The sequence below is a fragment of the Vipera berus genome (genome assembly GCF_964194415.1).
Source record: "Vipera berus genome assembly, chromosome: 5".
In the NCBI taxonomy this organism is placed as follows: domain Eukaryota; kingdom Metazoa; phylum Chordata; class Lepidosauria; order Squamata; family Viperidae; genus Vipera; species Vipera berus.
In genome coordinates, this window is record NC_138207.1 from 80,223,731 (window position 1) to 80,243,910 (window position 20,180).

The 20,180-nt window shown below is 37.6% G+C and overlaps 1 protein-coding gene across 1 annotated transcript in view; it reads right to left on the reverse strand.

Moving 5' to 3' along the window:
* PCDH15 (protocadherin related 15) overlaps positions 1 to 20,180 on the reverse strand; it is a gene marked incomplete at its 5' end in the record, with an annotated part of 435,974 nt that overhangs the window by 271,373 nt on the left and 144,421 nt on the right. The window contains one exon of the mRNA XM_081330024.1: positions 10,903 to 11,015. Coding sequence (XP_081186150.1) covers positions 10,903 to 11,015 — 113 coding nt within the window. The remainder of the gene's footprint in view (positions 1 to 10,902; positions 11,016 to 20,180) is intronic.

The window sequence follows — 20,180 nt, forward strand, 5'->3', positions numbered from 1 at the left end:
TGGACAAATTGTGCAAAGAAGTCTCTTTAAAAGTCCATAAGGCTGGGAAAAGTGGAACCAGAAAGATGATTAAGAAGAGACTAGACATTCACCTGTCTGAGATGATGTACTGTAGGTTCTCCTGCTTGAGCAGGGGGCTGGACTAGAAGATCTCAAGGTCCTATTCTATTCTATTCTGTTCTGTTCTGTTCTGTTCTATTCTATTCTATTCCATTCGCAACAAAATGGACAGACTTGGTTATTGGAAGAGCTGAAGGACAAGAGTGGGGAGAGATCTTTTGGGGGGAAAATGTGTGGTTACTAACAATCAACAAATCACACTAGGTGACATAATTTTTGTTCCTGTCTCTAAGTTTTATATCCTTATGTGTAAAACCTATGCAAAAATGGCTACATTGATCACAAACTTTGATTTAATGACCATAGCCTACAAAAGTTTTGTATTTCTGCAGACAAAACAGACATTTTTTTTTATCTTTTTAAGCAGTTAGAGAAAATAGCTATTTTCTATTTATTGTAGGCATTAGGGATGAAGAAAACACATTTTTTTTTTACCAAGGAACAAAAACTAATTGAAATTTGTTCCGTAATTTGATGGTACATATACTTTATCAATCAATTGGATAGAATTGTGTGGATGAATTTGGATGTTTAAACTTTTAAAAGCTGTTGTAATTTAAAAGTTCTCATTCATTATTTACAGGTGTATTTTTAAAAACACATTTAGGAATAAAGATTATCAGAAGCCAGACAAAACTAAGCATTTCTAAACAAGGGAATTATATATTTGCTCAAGTTTTCATTTTGTTCATAAGTAAACTGATTTTTCCCCCCTGGATAACAGTTTTCAAAAATATCAAACCAATAAAAGCCAGTTGCTCTGTTCTTTAAAGCCAGCATTTTTTTTCCTGGTAGAAAAGGAACACCATGCACAGATATAAAAAGATGCAATTGCAGCAAAAATTAAGTCCAGAGCTTTAGATGAACTATTATTCTGCCTTTTGCTTGAAAGTGAATGAATAAATCGATTCAGAAGGGATTAGTGTAAGAATTAGAACTTACAAAGAAGATTCTGGATATGAATATTTGGTCCTCCTACATTTTTTCCAAGGTAACATATGTCTCAGTTTTATAAATGAGGTATCAATAAAATATGTATTTTTGAGAGGTGTTGAAATCTGAAACTACTCCTCACTTATTTTTGAAAGTATTCAATAGAGCAGACGTAGCAATAGCAATAGCATTTAGGCTTATGTACCACTTTCCAGTACACTCTGGTTGGTTTACAATGTAAGCATTATTTGCATATTGTCCCCTACAATCTGGCTCCTCATTTTACCAATCTTGGAAAGATGGAAGACTTAGTCAACCTTGACCCCATCAGGATCAAGCTTCAGGTTGTGAGCAGAGTTTGCCTGCAATATCACACTTTGACCGTTACTTCACCAGGGATAGAACCAAGGGATTTGGCAATTTTGTCCAGAGATTAAACATTTCAGGTGAGTTAAATGGCAGCCAGGAAAATCCAGTTCCACAATGGAAGTGTTTAAAGTCACTTGGCCATTTTGGGGAGTGCTAGAGAACAGGGGGAAACATCTCTGCAAAGGAACTGGCATTGCCAGTAATATACCATACTTTTTCATATTTGTTTCCTAAATGAATTTGCCATCTTCCCTATTTTACTTAGTAGGGTGTTTTTTTTACTAGATTAAGAAAGGGGAAAAAAAATCCCTGGATTAGTAGAATGTCCAATCTATGCAGGAAACTGATGAGAACACCTCTAGGGTTAGTTTGGCTACCATTGTAGGAATACAGAATAGCAATAAGACAATGGTGGTTCTAATGCTGCAAGGAATTCTAACAGATTAGAATTTTGGGAGGATAATGGTTCTGTGATGGATAATGGGTGGCTGGACATGTTGAATACTGTGAGCATCTTAAGCAACTTTAAATCCAAAAATGCTATGGAATTCCTGGAAACCTGGCACTCAGACAAATCAGTGACCAATATACATATAGAGATAAACTATGTTTACATACTATTCAAAAGAGACAGAGAAGCTACAGAAGAAACAAACAGACCAGAAGACATCCTTTCCAGCAGCCAACACCAAGATAAGCAGGGCATAACACCAGAAAAACAATCAAGGAAAAGGAATACCCTAATCAAAGAATAACCAGGGAGAGAAACCACAGGCTCACCAACACCAGCAGAGCAAGCTATTGTATAGAAACAGGGAATGACCTCCATAATCACTAAGCACGAATGAGACTTCCGGTGGCGACGCGGCGCCGAAGACAGCCGTCTCCGGGCTGTCCACTCCGCAGCTGTGTTTATTCCATCGAAAATAGCGCTGATCAGCTGTTTAGGTGGATCTGAAGCCCCCTCCTCGGGAGAAGAGGAGGGGGTGAGGCCCCAGGTAGGGGTTGAGCTCTCCGGGGCCGCCTGAGCTGAAAGTTTGGGCGGCTGAAGGATTGAGCCCCCCTGAAGCCTGGGTTAGCTCCGAGCTGCGCAGCGTCTCTGCTCCGTGATTTTTGGAGCAGAGCCAGGCGTTAGCAACCACCCCTGCCAGAAGGAAAGAATCTTGAGTATCAAGGTGCAGGCAGAGCGGTACAGGAGGTCAAGGTGAAGTGGACTTTTATTTTTACTCTCTAGCTCAATGGATTTTATAGCTTTAAAGTGAAAGTACGCAACAAGTGAAAGTGGGGAAAGATGGCGGCTAAAACTTCCAAAGCTCTTCGGAGTGCGGGGGCTTCCCCGGTGCAACAGACTTCGTTGCAAGCTTTGCTTCCTCCTGCACCTCCTCTGGCATTGACGCTTAAGGATTTACAAGATGCCTTTGAAAAGCAATCGCAAGTAATGTCAGATATGATGGATGAAAAGATGGAAAAGCTGGAGGCTAAGCTGGAGGAGAAATTGGAGAAATTGGAGGAGAAGATGGAAGAGAAGTTTAGTGCAATGAGGGTAGACATTTTGTCTACAATTGAAAGTGTGGCTGAATGTGTGCAACGTTTGGATGAAAAAGTGGAGGATCTTAGCCAAAAGAACGCTATATTAGAAGTAAAGGTACTAGAGAATGAAAATATAAGGGACAAAATGGACGGAGAATTGAGCCTTGTCCAGTACCATCAGATGCAGTATGCTATTAGAATCAGGGGCTTAAAAGAGAATCCTAAAGAAGATTTAAAGCAGCTGATCTCTGAGGCTTTGGAAGCAGTATTGGGCCAGCCAGCATCTGAAATAGAGGGAAGTATGGATAAAATCTTTCGCGTAAATTCATGGATTGCAAGACAGAGGAAGTTACCTAGAGATGTGGTGGTCTACTTTACAAAGAGAGCAACTAGAGATGAAGTTATTCAAGCTGCCTACGATACTAAATTTGTGGTTGCTGAGCAAGAAGTCCTGGTTTTAAAAGAGATTCCTCCAAAGATTTTAAGGAGAAGGAAAGATTTTGCATTCCTTGCACAGGAACTTAAGAAATGTGATATCAAGTTTAGATGGGAGATTCCAGTCGGAATGGTGGTGATGCATGAAGGTAAAAGACATCGTCTGGTCACTGTGACTCAGGCACGTGATTTTTACAGCAATGTGTTAAAAGCAACCCCCCTATCACTTCTGGAAGCTGCAAAGGGATATGGCGAGGGAAAGCCTCAAGACGCTGAAGGCAGACAGACGGAGGAGAATGGTGCTGGAGGGGATCAAGTTACAATTTCATCAGCTGCTGCTGGAGAGCAGAGGATGACGCGTGCCGCCTTAAGACGAGCAAGACAGGAGCACGAGCAAGACCAGCAGAAAGTTATGGAACTTCCAAAGCGTACTTACAGTGAAGCTGTGGGAGGGGCGCGGCCCAAAGAAGTCACAGGGGTCATTGCAGACGTGCTCCAAAAGCTTCGGGACGCCAAGAATGGCGACTAAATTTCTAACTTGGAATGTTAATGGATTAAACTCACCACAGAAGAGAAGGAAAGTTTTTCAATATTTAAAACAATTTAAGACTGATGTTATTTGTTTGCAAGAAACGCATATTAGGGTTATGGACCAAAAGTACTTATCGAACTCAAGGTTGGGTACGCAATTTGTTGCTTCTGCGATGAACAAGAAAAATGGAGTGGTTGTCTACGTTAAAAGTACTCTAACAGCGGAACTAATTGAAGTAGATAAGCAAGGAAGATATGTTATGATAGATTTGCTGTTAGAAGGTAAAAAAACGCTTCTAGTTGGACTGTATGCTCCTAATCAACAACAAGCTGAATTTTTTAACTTACTACACACAAAGGTTACCCAATTGGATTATAAATCTTTTATTTTTATGGGAGACTGGAATGGTGTCCTGGACGTACAGATGGACAAAGCTGGTTCTTTTAAGCGTGTCCCGAGCCACGCTAGATTGCCTAAATCTTTTTTTGAAATGAAGGATGATTTGGAATTGCGAGATATTTGGCGCGATACACATCTACATGAAAAGGATTATACTTTTTTTTTCTGATAGACATCAATCTTTTTCTAGGATCGATTTTATTTTACTGACTAATGACTTTTTTTCTAGGATTAAGAAGGTAAAGATCTGTGCAAGAACTATTTCTGACCATAGTCCAGTTTGGTTAGAGATCAATAAGGACAATAGGGATAGGCGCTCTTGGCGCGTAAATGAGAATTTGTTTAGAAATCAGAGAAATGTGGAAGAATGTAAACAGCAGATGAAGGATTTCTTTGAAATTAATATGAATAAGGATACTTCTATGGATATGGTTTGGGATGCTAGCAAGGCCTACATGAGAGGGGTGTTGATATATATGAATAATAAATACAGACGTACTTTGGAAGTCAGAAGGAAAGAACTGGAGAATGAAATTAGGGAAAAAGAAAAGGCCCTAATTTTGAACCCATTGGATGTGAAGATTAAGGAGGTTATTAACCTATTAAGAGGACAATTTGATAAGTTGATGGCTGATCAAGTGGCAACCAATCTACGGTTCGCTAGGCATAATACTTTTTGCAATGCTAATAAGCCAGGTAGATGGCTAGCCTACAGGTTAAGGAAAAAGCAAAGGGCTTCTAATATAGATAAAATTGAATATAAGGGAAAGGTTGTGTTTCAACAGGATCTTATTAAGGAAGCCTTTTTGGATTTTTATTCTAAACTATATGCTAAGGAGAAGATTAATGAAAAAGACATTGATGTATATCTGAAGAATGCTAGCATCCCGGTTCTTACGCAAGAACAAAAGGAGGAGATTAATCAATTGATAACAGAAGAAGAAATTCTTGTAGCAATTAAGGAACTGAAGTTGGATAAAGCGCCAGGTACGGATGGTCTGACTGCGGTTTATTACAAAAATCTACAATTGGAGCTGATAAAAGCCGTTAAAGGAATTGTTTCAGACAATTCAGAGGGGGGGAAAGGTGCCTCCGTCTTGGAGAACTGCTTTTATTTCTCTGATTCCGAAGGAAGATCAAGATGCTACTCAAGTAAAAACTATAGACCGATATCACTTTTAAATACAGATTATAAGATATTTGCCAAGGTGTTAGCTAATAGATTGATGAGGGTTCTGCAACAGGTGATTCATGGGGATCAAACCGGGTTTATTAGTGGTAGACAAATGAAAAATAATGTGAGGCATATAGTTGATGTGGTGGAGTTTTTGGAAAGGAACAACCAGATCCCTGCGGCGCTAATTTTTCTAGATGCTGAAAAAGCTTTTGATCAATTGAATTGGCAATTTTTGATGAAAGTTTTAGAAAAAATGAATTTTGGGGATAAATTTTTGCAACCAATTAGGGCATTATATCAAAAACAAACTGCCCGAATAATAGTTAACAATAGTCTGACTGAAGTATGCAATATTGAGAAGGGCACAAGACAAGGGTGTCCGTTATCACCTTTATTATTTGTTTTAACATTGGAGATATTATTGGTAAAAATACGGAATTCGGAAAGAATTAAGGGTATTCAAATTAGAGATCAGGATTATAGACTGAGGGCGTTTGCAGATGATCTGGTTGTTACGGTGACCCAGCCAGAAAACTCTGTTGTGGACCTGATGGAGATAATAATGCAATATGGGAAGGTTTCTGGATTCAAGGTTAATGCACAAAAAACTAAAATTTTGGCTAAAAATATGACAGTATCGCAAAAGGCCCTTTTAGAAGGATTAACTGGATTTGAGATTGTTAAAAGGGTCAAACATTTGGGGGTGTTTTTGTCACCCTCTAATACAAAGTTATATAAAAATAACTATGAAAAGTTATGGGGAAAAATTCAAAAAGAATTGGAGAGCTGGGAAAAACTGCAATTGCTTTGCTGGGAAGAATTGCAGCAGTGAAAATGAAAGTCCTGCCTAAATTTTTATTTTTATTTCAAATGATACCGGTCCTTAAAAAAGATTCTAATTTGGAAGAATGGCAACGGGGTATCAATAAATTTGTTTGGGCAGGGAAAAGGCCACGAGTTAAACTTAAGATTATGCAGGATACTCGTGAAAGAGGTGGTCTTAAAATGCCTAATCTTAAATTATATTATGAAGCTGCTGCGTTATCAGGAATAAGTGATTGGATTAATTTGACACAAGAGAGATTATTAAATCTTGAGGGCCATGACTTGTTATTTGGCTGGCATGCATATTTGTTGTATGATAAGAAGGTAGATAATGTGTTTAAAGTGCATATTTTAAGACAGGCATTGTTGAGAGTTTGGAAGAAGTATAGACATAAGTTAGATTACAAGATGCCGTTGTGGGCAATCCCAAAACACGCAATAGAAAACATAAATGTTGGCTTCAAACATGATGTGACTACGTATAAGGAGATTTTAAGCTTGGAAAGAAATGTCTGGTGTTTGAAGCCGTACAACCTCTTGCGAGATGAGAAGATTGTTCAAACTTGGTTTCAATATACTCAGTTACGGGCCAGGTGGAAAGAAGATCAGAAAACTGGTTTTGCAATGACTGATGAAAATTTGATAAAGCAAATTAGAAACCAGGGTCCAGCACATATTAAACGGATATATCTTGCATTGATAGAAATTGATTCAGAAACAGAACTTGTTAAAGACTGTATGATAAAATGGGCTCAGAATATTCAAGAAGTTATTTCAATGGACACGTGGGAAAAGATCTGGGTGAGGAACATAAAATTCACGCAAGCCCAAAACCTAAGAGAGAACTTTTATAAAATGTTTTATAGGTGGCATCTAGACCCTAAAAAGCTTGCAAGTATGTATCCGAACTATCAACCTAAATGTTGGAGATGTGGTGGAGAAGATGCAACGTATTTTCATATATGGTGGACCTGTAAAAAGGTTAAGGCTTTTTGGATAAAAATTTGGTGGAATATGCAGAAGATCTTTAAGCAAAGGATAAAGTTTTGTCCGCAACTGTTTTTGTTGGGCATAATTACAGATGCTACTGTGGTGGACGTTAAGTTGATGCTGAACTTAATCACAGCAGCAAGACTTTTAATAGGTCAATATTGGAAAAAGGAGGAACTGCCGACTATAGAAGAATGGACTCTAAAAGTTTCTGACCTGGCAGAAATGGCAAAGATTTAGGCTTACCTGAAAGATCATTCACAAGAACGTTATATTATGGAGTGGAAAAAGTGGATTGATTATATTCAGAACAAATATGGGACTAAGAAATTTCATTTAGCATTTGAGTAAGTTTCCTTTTCTGTTTCCTTTTCTTTTTATATGTAATATTAATATTGATTGTAATCATATTATATGAGCTAGAGGGTGATAGAATTAATAGTTTATTGTTGTTAGCATATGGATGCTGAAGATTGTTTTTTGTTCTTATACCCTGTAGTGCGTATAGTCAAGGCTATGGTCTTCCCAGTTGCAATGTATGGCAGTGAAAGCTGGACCATAAGAAAGGCTGAGCGCCAAAGAATTGAAGCCTTTGAACTCTGGTGCTGGAGAAGACTCCTGCGAGTCCCTTGGACTGCAAGGCGATCAAACCGGTCAGTCCTAGAGGAGATCAACCCTGACTGCTCTTTAGAAGGCCAGATCCTGAAGCTAAAACTCAAATACTTTGGCCACCTAATGAGAAGGAAGGACTCACTGGAGAAGAGCCTAATGCTGGGAAAGATTGAGGGCAATAGAAGAAGGGGACGACAGAGAATGAGGTGGCTGGATGGAGTCACTGAAGCAGTAGGCATGAGCTTAAATGGACTCCAGAAGATGGTAGAGGACAGGAAGGCCTGGAGGAACGTTGTCCATAGGGTCGCGATGGGTCGGACACGACTTCGCAACTAACAACAACAACCCTGTATTTAGCTCTGGGAAGTCAGGGGGGGAGGGGGGAATGGGTGGGAGGGATAGGGAGGGTTAGGTAGGGATGGGGGGAGGGGGGATTGTTAAAGTTAAAATGGACTGTAAAACTTTTCAATAAAAAAAAAATCACTAAGCACGAATGAAGTTACCTAGTTGGATAAATGAATTGTCTGCAAACTCCGAGAACATCAAGGAATCCAGTAATGCATTTGTTAGTTTCTTTCACTGTAAATTAATGTTCCAGGCTTGTTGAGATAATTCAGGTGGCTTGGAATATATAGCACACTACTTCAGTAAACCTGCAGCTAACTAGCAATTCCTAGTTAATCCTTTATGGCAAACCTGGCTAGTGCTTGGGAGATCAAAAGAAATTCCAAAATGGTAGGTGAAATGGAAAAGCTGAAAAAAATGGTCCTGCAGTAAGATAATGGCAAATTACTTCAGATTAGTGATATAAAAACTAGATGGTCGGGCCATGTAATCACCAGAAATTGAACAGAACTCAAGGGAAGCTTTAATTATTTAGACTCGTGTAAAGAAAATGTTATGAACAGTTGCTAATGTTTCCAACATTATAAAGTATCTACTTCTTTCAGGCTTGTGGTGAAGTAGGTAGGTGAGAGACAGTCTAAGTAAACACATACTTTATATTCCTCTGGCCTTGAGGATTTCCTAAGAAGTTTACCTTGACTTTTTCTGAGGCATAGAGAAGGTGAAAATACTTGATTAGTGACTCTGAAAGGAAAGCAGTCTAATCCTGAATTATCCCCAAGGGAAAGTGATGAAGTTCTTGCTTAGTAAGCATGCTTTGTTATTCTTGTTAACTATTTTTGCACCCCCAAATATGCAAAAAATGAGATTTTAGAGCAAAATATTGACAGGGAGAGAGATGTTTAATCTCCCTCAGGTGAAAAGATAAAGAACACACATATTACAAATGGGAGAGGATAGGCTTTCTAGTGATAACTGCAGGAAGGATAATAATGGAGAAGTGTTGATAATCGGTACTAGATTCATACATGCTAAGCCATAATGTTGCTTGTTTGGTTTTGAATTTGGCTCTGATGAAATGTGAACCCAAATATTCTTTTTTTAAAAAAAAACCTTACAGGTTGTTCTTAGTGGAATTTTTTGGGGAAAAAGGTACACATTCACATCTAAACCACATTATTCTGCTGATATACATACTGTAAAATATCTATACCTGTATAAGGAGATATACCATATCTTTCTAGTATCCGTTAACAGTCTTCTGCTAAATGAAGCATTGATGTGCCTAAAGCATGTGCCAATTATTAGTCTTACAGATTGATACCCTTGCTTATTATTCACTCAGCTGCACACTAATCACAGTAATTTGAATCTGATAATGTCTGTAAAAAAACTATTAATAATATAGCCAGTTATAAAGCCACCAGAATATGACCACAGAGTACTATAATGGATTTTATTTTATTTTTTAAAAAAGCTGTATATAGCTATATTACTGCTTATAGCAGCACCAACTGTTTCAGTATAAATGAATAGGCCTTTTCCACACTGAATTTGAACATGTAACTATTGGGTCAATTCCAATTTTGTGTTATGAACATCCAAAGAACTATATGCAATGAAAAATGAATGAAACATAAAAAAATGTAGAATAATTTTAAAAAACTGAATAATTGTCCTCAAGACATGTGCATGTATACTAACAAAAGCTTTTAAAAATAAAAAGTTTATCTTTGGAGTGGACTGGAGTGGATGGAGTGGCATGGTGTGGCGTGGCGTGGCGTGGCGTGGCGTGGTGTGGAATAGAATAGAATAGAATAGAATAGAATAGAATAGAATAGAATAGAATAGAATAGAATAGAATAGAATAGAATAGAATAGAATAGAATCTTTATTGCAGTTAACGAGCATTTCATAAGAATAAAAAAAGCTATATTAGATATTGGATAAATAAAAGTGACATTGATCAGCAGATAGGAAAACAAATTTGTCAGTCAAACTGCTTTGCATCTTATATATAAAGCACTGTTTGGCAAAGTTGTATCATTCTCTTCACTCAAATGGTTCAAAAGCATATGTGTTATTTTACATAACTGCAAGCTGCCCAGGGTAGTTGCAGAATCAGGAGGCCTTGAAAGTGAAATATTAAATTAAAATGTAATCAGGCTCAATGTGGCAAGTAATAATTTAATCCTATGTTTTTGTAAGATATTTTAAATTCTACCTTTCACAAGATGCACTTGAAACACAGCTTAAAAAATTATGACTTAGGTTAAAATTCTGAACCTGGGAGCAAGTCAGTAGAATTCATTCTGACTGAGCATAGTATTAACTATTAACCATAATACTCACTGCATGTTAAAAAACTGGAACTGGGTTTCAGATTTGTACATTTTTCTCCTTAAGTATGAAATATATAACTTTCCTCCCATAGAGCATTTTAATCAGATTAATTGTTAGAATGATATGAAATGATTACTTACATTTTGACATTAAACTGGTGAATTATAAGTCAATATATTTAAGGGGCCACACTTCTTTGAAAATATTTCATTATAAGCTGACAGTTTTCCATAGATTCCAATATTTAACAAAGTATTTGTTACACTGTTACATTGTTAAACAATGATTTTACCTTAATAACTAAATCAAATTTCTGATGAAAATCCCTGTTTATTGGTTTTAGAAGGCTGAGTTTAGCAGTGGTAGCATTCATACTGAAATATTGGGAATAATCTTCAGGAGTCCCTAGAAAAAGATAGTAAAGTTGATAATTAAGACCACAAAAAATCACTCTGGAGAATCACAACTTCATTTAAATCACGTTCATATCATTTGTCTACAAAGCAATCAAATTAATTCTGCTGTATTGTTTTTAAAAAGAATGAAATATGTATTTTGGACAATTTGCATACCAGTAATAATGTACCTTGATCAATCTTTTAATCGGGGATGCCTAGTTAGGAATATATATAGCAAAATATTTGATCATTAGTTTCTGTACTGAGCTATAGAAAGCAAATTTAGAGAAAAATAATTGAATAATAACCATTATTATTATTTTGCACTGATAGATAGTATCTCTTCAGAGTTTCGAGTCAGGAATCTTTCCCAATCTGACCTGAATATATTATACTGATCATTTTAAGGAAAAAATTAAATAAGTACTCTATCTATCTATCTATCTATCTATCTATCTATCTATCTATCTATCTATCTATCTATCTATAATATTTTATTGGTTTAGACTCATAAGACACTCTGCAAGGAGATCTGATAAGATCAAGAATGGACAATTTCTGACTCTTTAGAGATTGTTGAACTTCTGATGTGACATTTATAGATTTTTCCTGAAATTCTTTCCTTGTCTATGCTTCATAACCAAGGATGGCATTTCCTATATCTGGAAGTTGGTACAACTGCATAAAAGATCTTAGTGGTCTGTATGCATAACTTTAAAAAATAAAGATAACTTTAAACACAAGCAAAACTAAATATAACATCTATTTGCAATGTAACCACTTGCAATGTTCCTTTGGGAAACACGTTTTGTTTTTCTTACCAGCACTGCTTTTCAATCACGCAGGCTATTTCTCCCAACAAAGTAGCACTTACTAGTGTTAACAATTATACCTCTTGCTGTGCTGACAATATGTGCATAGAGAGCATTCATGCACAAAGCAGATAAATGCCTTTTCCACTGCATGGGCTTGTAAAGCTATTTTTCATGGTTGCATTTTGAAACTGGGGACCTAAATTCAAAACGGTAATTCTGAATTTTGTTTTCTCTCTCTGGATTGAAAAATAATAAGCGGAGATGGTTGCAATAACATTGCTAAACAATCATTTGACATTATACGTAGTCCATGGGATGATATTATAACCCCCTGCTTGTTTTTAATTAATTAGTAACATCTTTTCATTAATTAATTACAAGATTTACTAGCCACTCACTAATAGTTTTGAAGGCTTCTACATCCCATGCATGTGGGCAAATAAGCCCACATAAATCAAGATGTCAGTATTGAACTGATTGTTAAACTAGCAATCTGGGAAAAGTAGCAGAGTTTGAAAAAAAACCCTATGCATGCAGATAGAATATTAAAAGAAGATTACAGAGATAACACTTGTTAAAAAGGCAACAGAGTCACAGAAATGTAAAACAAGAAAGGAGGCAAGAGAGACTAGAAAAATTTGCTTGTGGTGCTGCAAATAATAATATAACAGGCACCCAGTATATGTTTCTGGGCAGGATTTTGAAGCTCCTATTTTCCAGGAGTTTTCAAGAATCCCCTAGCTTTCACATGTTCAAAGGCACACTTCTGAAAATGCTTTCAGCTCTCTGGATGATACAATATAGCAGAATTCCCCAATGTTTCTGGCATTGCTGACCAGCTGGGGGAGAGTTGATGGGATGAGCAAGCGCCCGGCAAGAACACATGCCCAGCTCCATTAGCACAAGTGGTGTGCATGTGCACTTGCCACTCATGCAAATGGAACGCGCAGATGCCGTTTATTTTATATCTTAAATTTATTTCCATATGTCTAATTGCTTTGTGCCATCCTCTAACCTAAGCCCAACTTTGAACAATAGCCAAAATCCTTGATTAGAAGCTGCTGGTTTTTACCCTTTTAAGGTCGAATTATGCCTTTCCAGACATATTCTTTTGAAGACTGCGAGCTTTAGGATGCTACCTGCAAGCAAGCACTAAGGAGTGTAAGACTCTGGCTGAACAGCAGTTTGGTTCATTAAATGATGCTCTTTTTTTTGGTATCCCACTTAAAGAGACCCTGTTCATCAAATAATTGAATATCAGTGCCTCAGTATAGAATCAATAGCTCCATGACTTATTCTTAGTCTCCCTAAGCAATGATCTCATCTGAGTATATTTCATCAATGCAAGATTGAGCTTCTTATTCAGACACATCCCAGACTTACTGGGGCAATTCCCTGGGGTCACAGAGAGGAAAGTTGCCTTGGAAATCAGAGGAAAGAAAGTGCCAATGTAGGAATGGATTTGCTTTCCTCTTACATAGACTTAGGGCCAGAATCATAAATAGCACTCTTCTGCAAACCTGCCTTTCCAAGAAAAATATCTAAGCTTTGGCTGACAGACAGAAAGGAAATTCTCATTTCCCCACCTCCAAAAGAGATAAATAAGCATTCTAAAAGAAAGAGCTATATATGGATATTTGAAAAATAATAATAATCAGTAAACAGTATTATTTGAAACATTTCCAAAATCATTCTGTAAAAAAAAAATATGGCACAAGCTGAGAAAGGATGGTCAAGTTAAGAGAATATCAAAATAGTCCTATGGACTATCCGAAGCTAACGACTGATACTGTATAATAATAATAATAATAATAATAATAATAATAATAATAATAATAATAATAATAATAATAATAATAATAATAATAATAATAATAAGTTGGAAGGGATCTTGGAGGTCATCTAGTCCAACCCCCTGCTCAGGCAGGAAACCTTATACCATTTCAGGCAAATGGCTGTCCAGTCTCTTCTTCATAAAGAGAGAAAAATTAAACTGCATGCTTTTTATGTAGAACATTACAGACTCTTAGCACTGGAGTTATAGGTTGCACAACCAGGCAACAAAGACTGGGTCCCTGGATAGTTTCTATTTTTTTTTTATTGAAGAGTTTTAAAATACAGTTTTCCTTTAAGAATCCCCCCTTCCCCCTCCCTCCTCCCCCCTCCCTACCTCCCCCCCTCCCCCCCTCCCCCCCCCGACTTCCCAGAGCTAAATACAAGGTATATATATAAAAAGCAATCATAAACAATCATATACTAACAATTATAAACTCTAAAATCCATCACTCTCTAGCTTATATAAGATAAAACAAATAATAATAATATTGAATATGTATAAAAAAAACTAAGATAATAAAGAGAAAAAAAAACGAAGGAAGACTTATTCAAATGCTACATAAAACTTCTTAACCCTATACTTGTTCTGGATAAAATCAATCCATTTTCTCCATTCCATAATATAGCGTTCTTGCGAATGATCTTTCAAATAGGCCGAAATCTTCGCCATCTCTACCAGGTCGGAAACCTTTAAAGTCCACTCCTCTATGGTCGGCAGTTCCTCTTTCTTCCAGTATTGGCCTATCAAAAGTCTTGCCGCCGTAATTAAATTCAACATCAACTTGGTGTCCACAACTGTGGCATCTGTAATTATTCCCAACAAAAAAAATTGCGGACAAAACTTTATCCTCTGTTTAAAAATCTTCTGCATGTTCCACCAGACTTTTATCCAAAAAGCCTTAACCTTTTTACAAGTCCACCATATGTGAAAATATGTTGCATCTTCATCACCGCACCTCCAACATTTAGGCTGATAATTCGGATACATACTTGCAAGCTTTTTGGGATCTAAATGCCATCTATAAAACCTGGATAGTTTCTATTAATTAGAGTAGATAATAAGGAGCTACTTAGGTAATGAAGACAATTCACATGTTCATCTTCACCTTCCAAGTTAACTATGATAGTGGCGAAAACATAAGTCTAGACACCAAGGGATGGTGAATTAAAGTCCTGCCTTAGGCATGAAAGCTAGTTGGGTGACTTAGAGCCAATCACTGTCTCTCAGCCTGACCAATCTCACAGGGTTGTTATTGTGGGAAAAGAGAAGGAAGGGATATTAAGCATATTTTTCATCTTGAGTTATTTATAAAAAAATAATTATGGGAAATAAATAAATATGGTTCCTCTTTATTCTAATGTTGTAACTTTCACTGTTTTTTTTTTACTTTAAACGAAAGTTCCTGGGTAGCACTTCTGTACAGCAACTATGTTCAATCATCTGCATAGTTGTGATGATTGAACATAGTTGCCAATTCGAGCAGTGGTACATGGCTACAGCTTAACAGATTTATTTCCTTCGACACGTTGCTCTCAGTGAAGGGTTTTGTAACTGCTGAATTAACCATATGTTAAATGAAATGTGAACACAGATGCTTCACGTAGTAAACCAACTTATAAATTAGTTCATAAAAAGGGCTGAGAAGTCTGCAACGTCCCTGCTCTATAAATCCAGCTGTAATACAATCTATTCTTCTCTGCTTTCCTTTCTGATATTCTTACCAAAACATGACAACTTTGGTAGCAATCAATGACAGCTGAACAGCAAGAGAAATTGTACTAATACAATTAAAATGGAAGTAAATTCTGAAGGTGTTTAAGCAGAAAAGAAATACATTTCATAGGTCAACTGGATATTCAGCAAAAATAATGTTGTTGTTAGCTGCGAAGTCGTGTCCGACCCATCACGACAACATGGACAATGTTCCTCCAGGCCTTCTTGTCCTCTACCATCTTCTGGAGTCCATTTAAACTCATGCCTACTGCTTCAGTGGCTCCATCCAGCCACCTCATTCTCTATTGTCCCCTTCTTCTCTTGCCCTCAATCTTTCCCAGCATTAGGCTCTTCTCCAGTGAGTCCTTCCTTCTCATTAGATGGCCAAAGTATTTGAGTTTCAACTTCAGGATCTGGCCTTCTAAAGAGCAGTCAGGGTTGATCTCCTCTAGGACTGACCGGTTTGATCTCCTTGTAGTCCAAGGGACTCGCAGGAGTCTTCTCCAGCACCATAGTTCAAAGGCCTCAATACTTTGGTGCTCAGCCTTTCTTATGGTCCAACTTTCACTGCCATACATTGCAACTGGGAAGACCATAGCCTTGACTATACACACCTTTGTTGACAGGGTGATGACTCTGCTTTTTAGTGTGTAGATTTGCCAGCTTTCCTCCCCAGGAGCAAGTGTCTTTTAATTTCTTGGCTGCAGTCCCCATCTGCAGTGATCTTGGAGCCCAGGAAAATAAAACCTGTCACTACCTCCATTTCTTCCCCATCTATTTGCCAGGAATTGAGAGGGCCGGATGCCATGATCTTGGTTTTCTTAATGTTCAGTTTCAACCCAACTTTTGCACTCTCCTTCTTCACCTGCAACAAGAGGCTCTTTACTTCTTCTTCACTTTCTGTCATTAGAGTGGTATCATCTGCATATTTTAGGTTGTTGATATTTCTCCCGGCAATCTTAATTCCAACTTTTGATTCATCTAGCCCTGCCTTTCTCATGATGTGCTCTGCATATAAGTTAAACAGGCAGGGTGACAGTATACAGCCTTGCCAGACTCCTTTCCCAATTTTGAACCAATCAGTGGTTACGTGTCCAGTTCTCACTTTGCTTCTTGACCCGCAAGAGACAAATAAGATGGTCTGGTACTCCCATCTCTTGAAGAACTTGCCACAGTTTGTTGTGATCCACACAATCAAAGGCTTTAGCATAGTCAATGAAGCAGAAGTAGATATTTTTCTGGAACTCCCTAGCTTTCTCCATGATCCAACATATGTTGGCAATTTAATCTCTAGTTCCTCTGCATCTTCGAAATCCTGCCTGTACTTCTGGTAGTTCTTGATCCACATACTGCTGGAGTCTAGCTTGTAGGATTTTAAGCATGTGAAATGAGTGCATGTGAAATGAGTGCAATGGTGCGATAGTTTGAACATTCTTTGGCACTGCCTTTCTTTGGAATTGGAATGTAAACTGATCTTTTCCAATCCTGTGGCCACTGTTGAGTTTTCCAAATTTGCTGGCAAATTGAGTGTAGCACTTTTAAAATTTTGAATAGCTCAGCTGGAATACTGTCACCTCCACTAGCTTTGTTGTTGCTCAGCTTTCCTAAGGCCCACTTCACTTCACATTCTAGGATGTCTGGCTCAAGGTCAGTGACCACCTCATCATGGTTATCAGGGACGTTAAGCTCATTCTTGTATAGTTCTTCTGTGTAATTTTGCCACCTCTTCTTAATCTTTTCTGCCTCTGTTAGGTCCCTGCCATTTTGGTCCTTTATCATGCCCATTTTTGCATTAAACGTTCCCTTCATCTCTCCAATTTTCTTGAAGAGATCTCTGGTCCTCCCTATTCTATTGTTTTCTCCTATTTCTTTGCAATGTTCATTTAAGAAGGCATTCTTATCTCTTCTAGCTATTCTCTGGAATTCTGCATTCAGTTGGGTGTATCTTTTTCTCCCTTGCCTTTCACTTCCCTCCTTTCCTCAGCTATTTGCAAATCTTCCTCAGACAGCCATTTTGCTTTCTTGCATTTCTTTTTCTTTGGGATGGTTTGAGTTGCTACCTCTTGTACAATGTTGCGAACCTCCATCCATAGTTCTTCAGGCACTCTGTCTATCAGATCTAATTCCTTAAATCTATTTGTCACCTCTACTGTATATTCAACAGGGATATGATTTAATTCATACCTGAGTGGCCCAGTTCTTTTCCCTACTTTCTTCAGTTTAAGCCTAAACTTTGCGACAAGAAGCTCATGGTCTGAGCCACAGTCAGCTCCTGGTCTTGTTTTTACTGACTGTATAGAGCTTCTCCATCTTTGGCTGCAGAGCATATAGTCAATCTGATTTCTGTGTTGACCGTCTGGTGATGTCCATGTGTAGAGCTGTCTCTTGGGTTGTTGGAAAAGAGTGTTTGCTATGACCATCGTATTTTCTTGACAAAATTCTATCAGCCTGTGCCCTGCTTCATTTTGTACTCCAAGGCCAAACTTCCCTGTTATTTCAGTTATCTTTTGGCTTCCTACTTTAGCATTCCAATCCCCCATGATGATAAGGAGATCATTTTTTGGTGTTAGTTCTATAAGGTGCTGTAGGGCTTCATAGAACTGGTCAATTTCATCCTCTTCAACACCGGTGGTTGGGGCATAGACTTGGACTATTGTGATATTGAATGGTTTGCCTTGGATTCGAACTGAGACCATTCTGTCTTTTTGGGGATTGTATCCCAGTATTGCTTTTCCTACTCTTTTATTGAGTATGAAGGCTACTCCATTTCTTCTGAGGGATTCTTGCCCGCAGTAGTATACCTGATGGTCATCTGAATTAAATTCACCCATTCCTGTCCATTTTAATTCACTGATACCTAAGATGTCGATGTTCAGTCTTTTCATCTCTTGTTTGACCACGTCCAGCTTTCCTTGATTCATGGATCTTACATTCCAGGTTCCTATGGAGAAAAAATCTTTACAGCATCGGACTTTCCTTTCACCACCAGACACATCCACAGCTTAGCGTCCTTTCGGCTTTGGCGCAGTCGCTTCATTCTTTCTGGCGCTAGTACTAGCCCTCTGCTCTTCCCCAGTAGCATATTGGACGCCTTCCGACTTGAGGGGCTCATCTTCCAGCGTCATATCGTTTTGCCTTTTGGTACTGTCCATAGAGTTTTCATGGCAAAGATACTGGAGTGGGTTGCCATTTCCTTCTCCAGTGGATCACGTTTTGTCAGAACTCTCTGCTATGACCTGTCCGTCTTGGGTGGCCCTGCACGGCATAGCTCATAGCTTCATTGAATTACACAAGCCCCTTCGCCACGACAAGGCAGTAATCCATGAAGGGGAGCAAAAATAATACAATTTGCAAAATTGTATCTGAATTACCTAGGCATATAATTATATGAATTGTTCAGTGGGTAAAAGAGGAGTTGTGCTCTTCTTTAAACTTTGGGGGAGGGACAGAGAAAACTATTTTAGAAATCTATGTTAGAAACTGATTTAAATGAAATTTGTTAAGAAGGAGTGCTACGGTGATGCCACTTCAGCTAATCAAAAAGCCCTATGAAAAGCAGTAGCTCGGGCTTCTATCTGTTGATGCTAGACCTTGGAAAGCTTAAAATTAGCAACACATCCTTAAAGTGACTGAAACAGATTTCTGTAAATGTTAAACCTGGGGGGCTGGCTCTGAGCAGAGGGCAGCAAATGGGTTTTGGATAATGCTCAGCATCATATTTCATAGGACTCCTGAATATTGGGGGCATGAAATTTGATGATTCAGGATACCCTGCCCCTTATTGGCAAGGAAATCATCTTATGATTGAAAACCAGTTCAAAGAATCTTGCAGCAACTGTAAGATTTCATAAACACAATAGAGCATATGTTTTTGTGAACCCTAGTTCGGTTCACCAGAGGCAAGAAATATTCCTTCTTCCTGATCAAATAACTTACAATTCACAAAAGCATTGTGGCATAACAAATACTGTATGTTTTCTAAAATTTCGTAAGATTCTTTGTTGCTTTAAAATATATGTAGCACTCACTTTATTCAAGAAAGTACAATGTGAAAATGTTATTTATCCCTGTTACTAAGGGTGGTATATTTTATTTGGTTCTTACTGATGAACTTTGGATTTATACTACGAAATGCTTGGCATATTAGTGTGTATGTTATGGCATCCCATAAGATCTTTTGAAACACTATTTCATCCTCTGTTTAGGTAGTATCAAATACTCTATTTTGATTCCATTGCAGAAAGATACTTTTGTTATAATTTGTTACAACTTTATTGGGTAACTTCAGCCTTTATTGTACGTTGGAGATGGTTGTGCAGTTGTTGCAAAGCACCCCTATTGCTTCTACTTTTTCTATAATAAGCCAATTCAGACTAAGGTATAGCATCATGAAATGACCCAACTTAAATTCAAATAGAAATTAAGTCCTGATCATCTCAAATTTTATACAAAAGGAAAGCTATATTTTACCTTACATGTTGAATAATTAAAACAGGAATCCATTTTGTTCCATTTAATGGTATAATATTTAATCTTAACCAATGTTTCTTCTGTAAAAGAGGCATGTACCACAGCAACTACTAACTCAAAACAGCATTCCTATTTTTTTCCTTGTTAAATCCTGGAAAAAATACAGTAAATTCAAGCATTCAAAGGTCTACCCTTTAGCTAGATCTTTGTGGTGCCAGTCTTGAGCATTATTTTGAATTAAGCAGTTAATTTTCAACAAGTGCTACTGTTGATTATCTAAGTATTGCTAATTGCAGTGATTACTTACAATGGAATTGTAACACAGTGGAGCAATGAG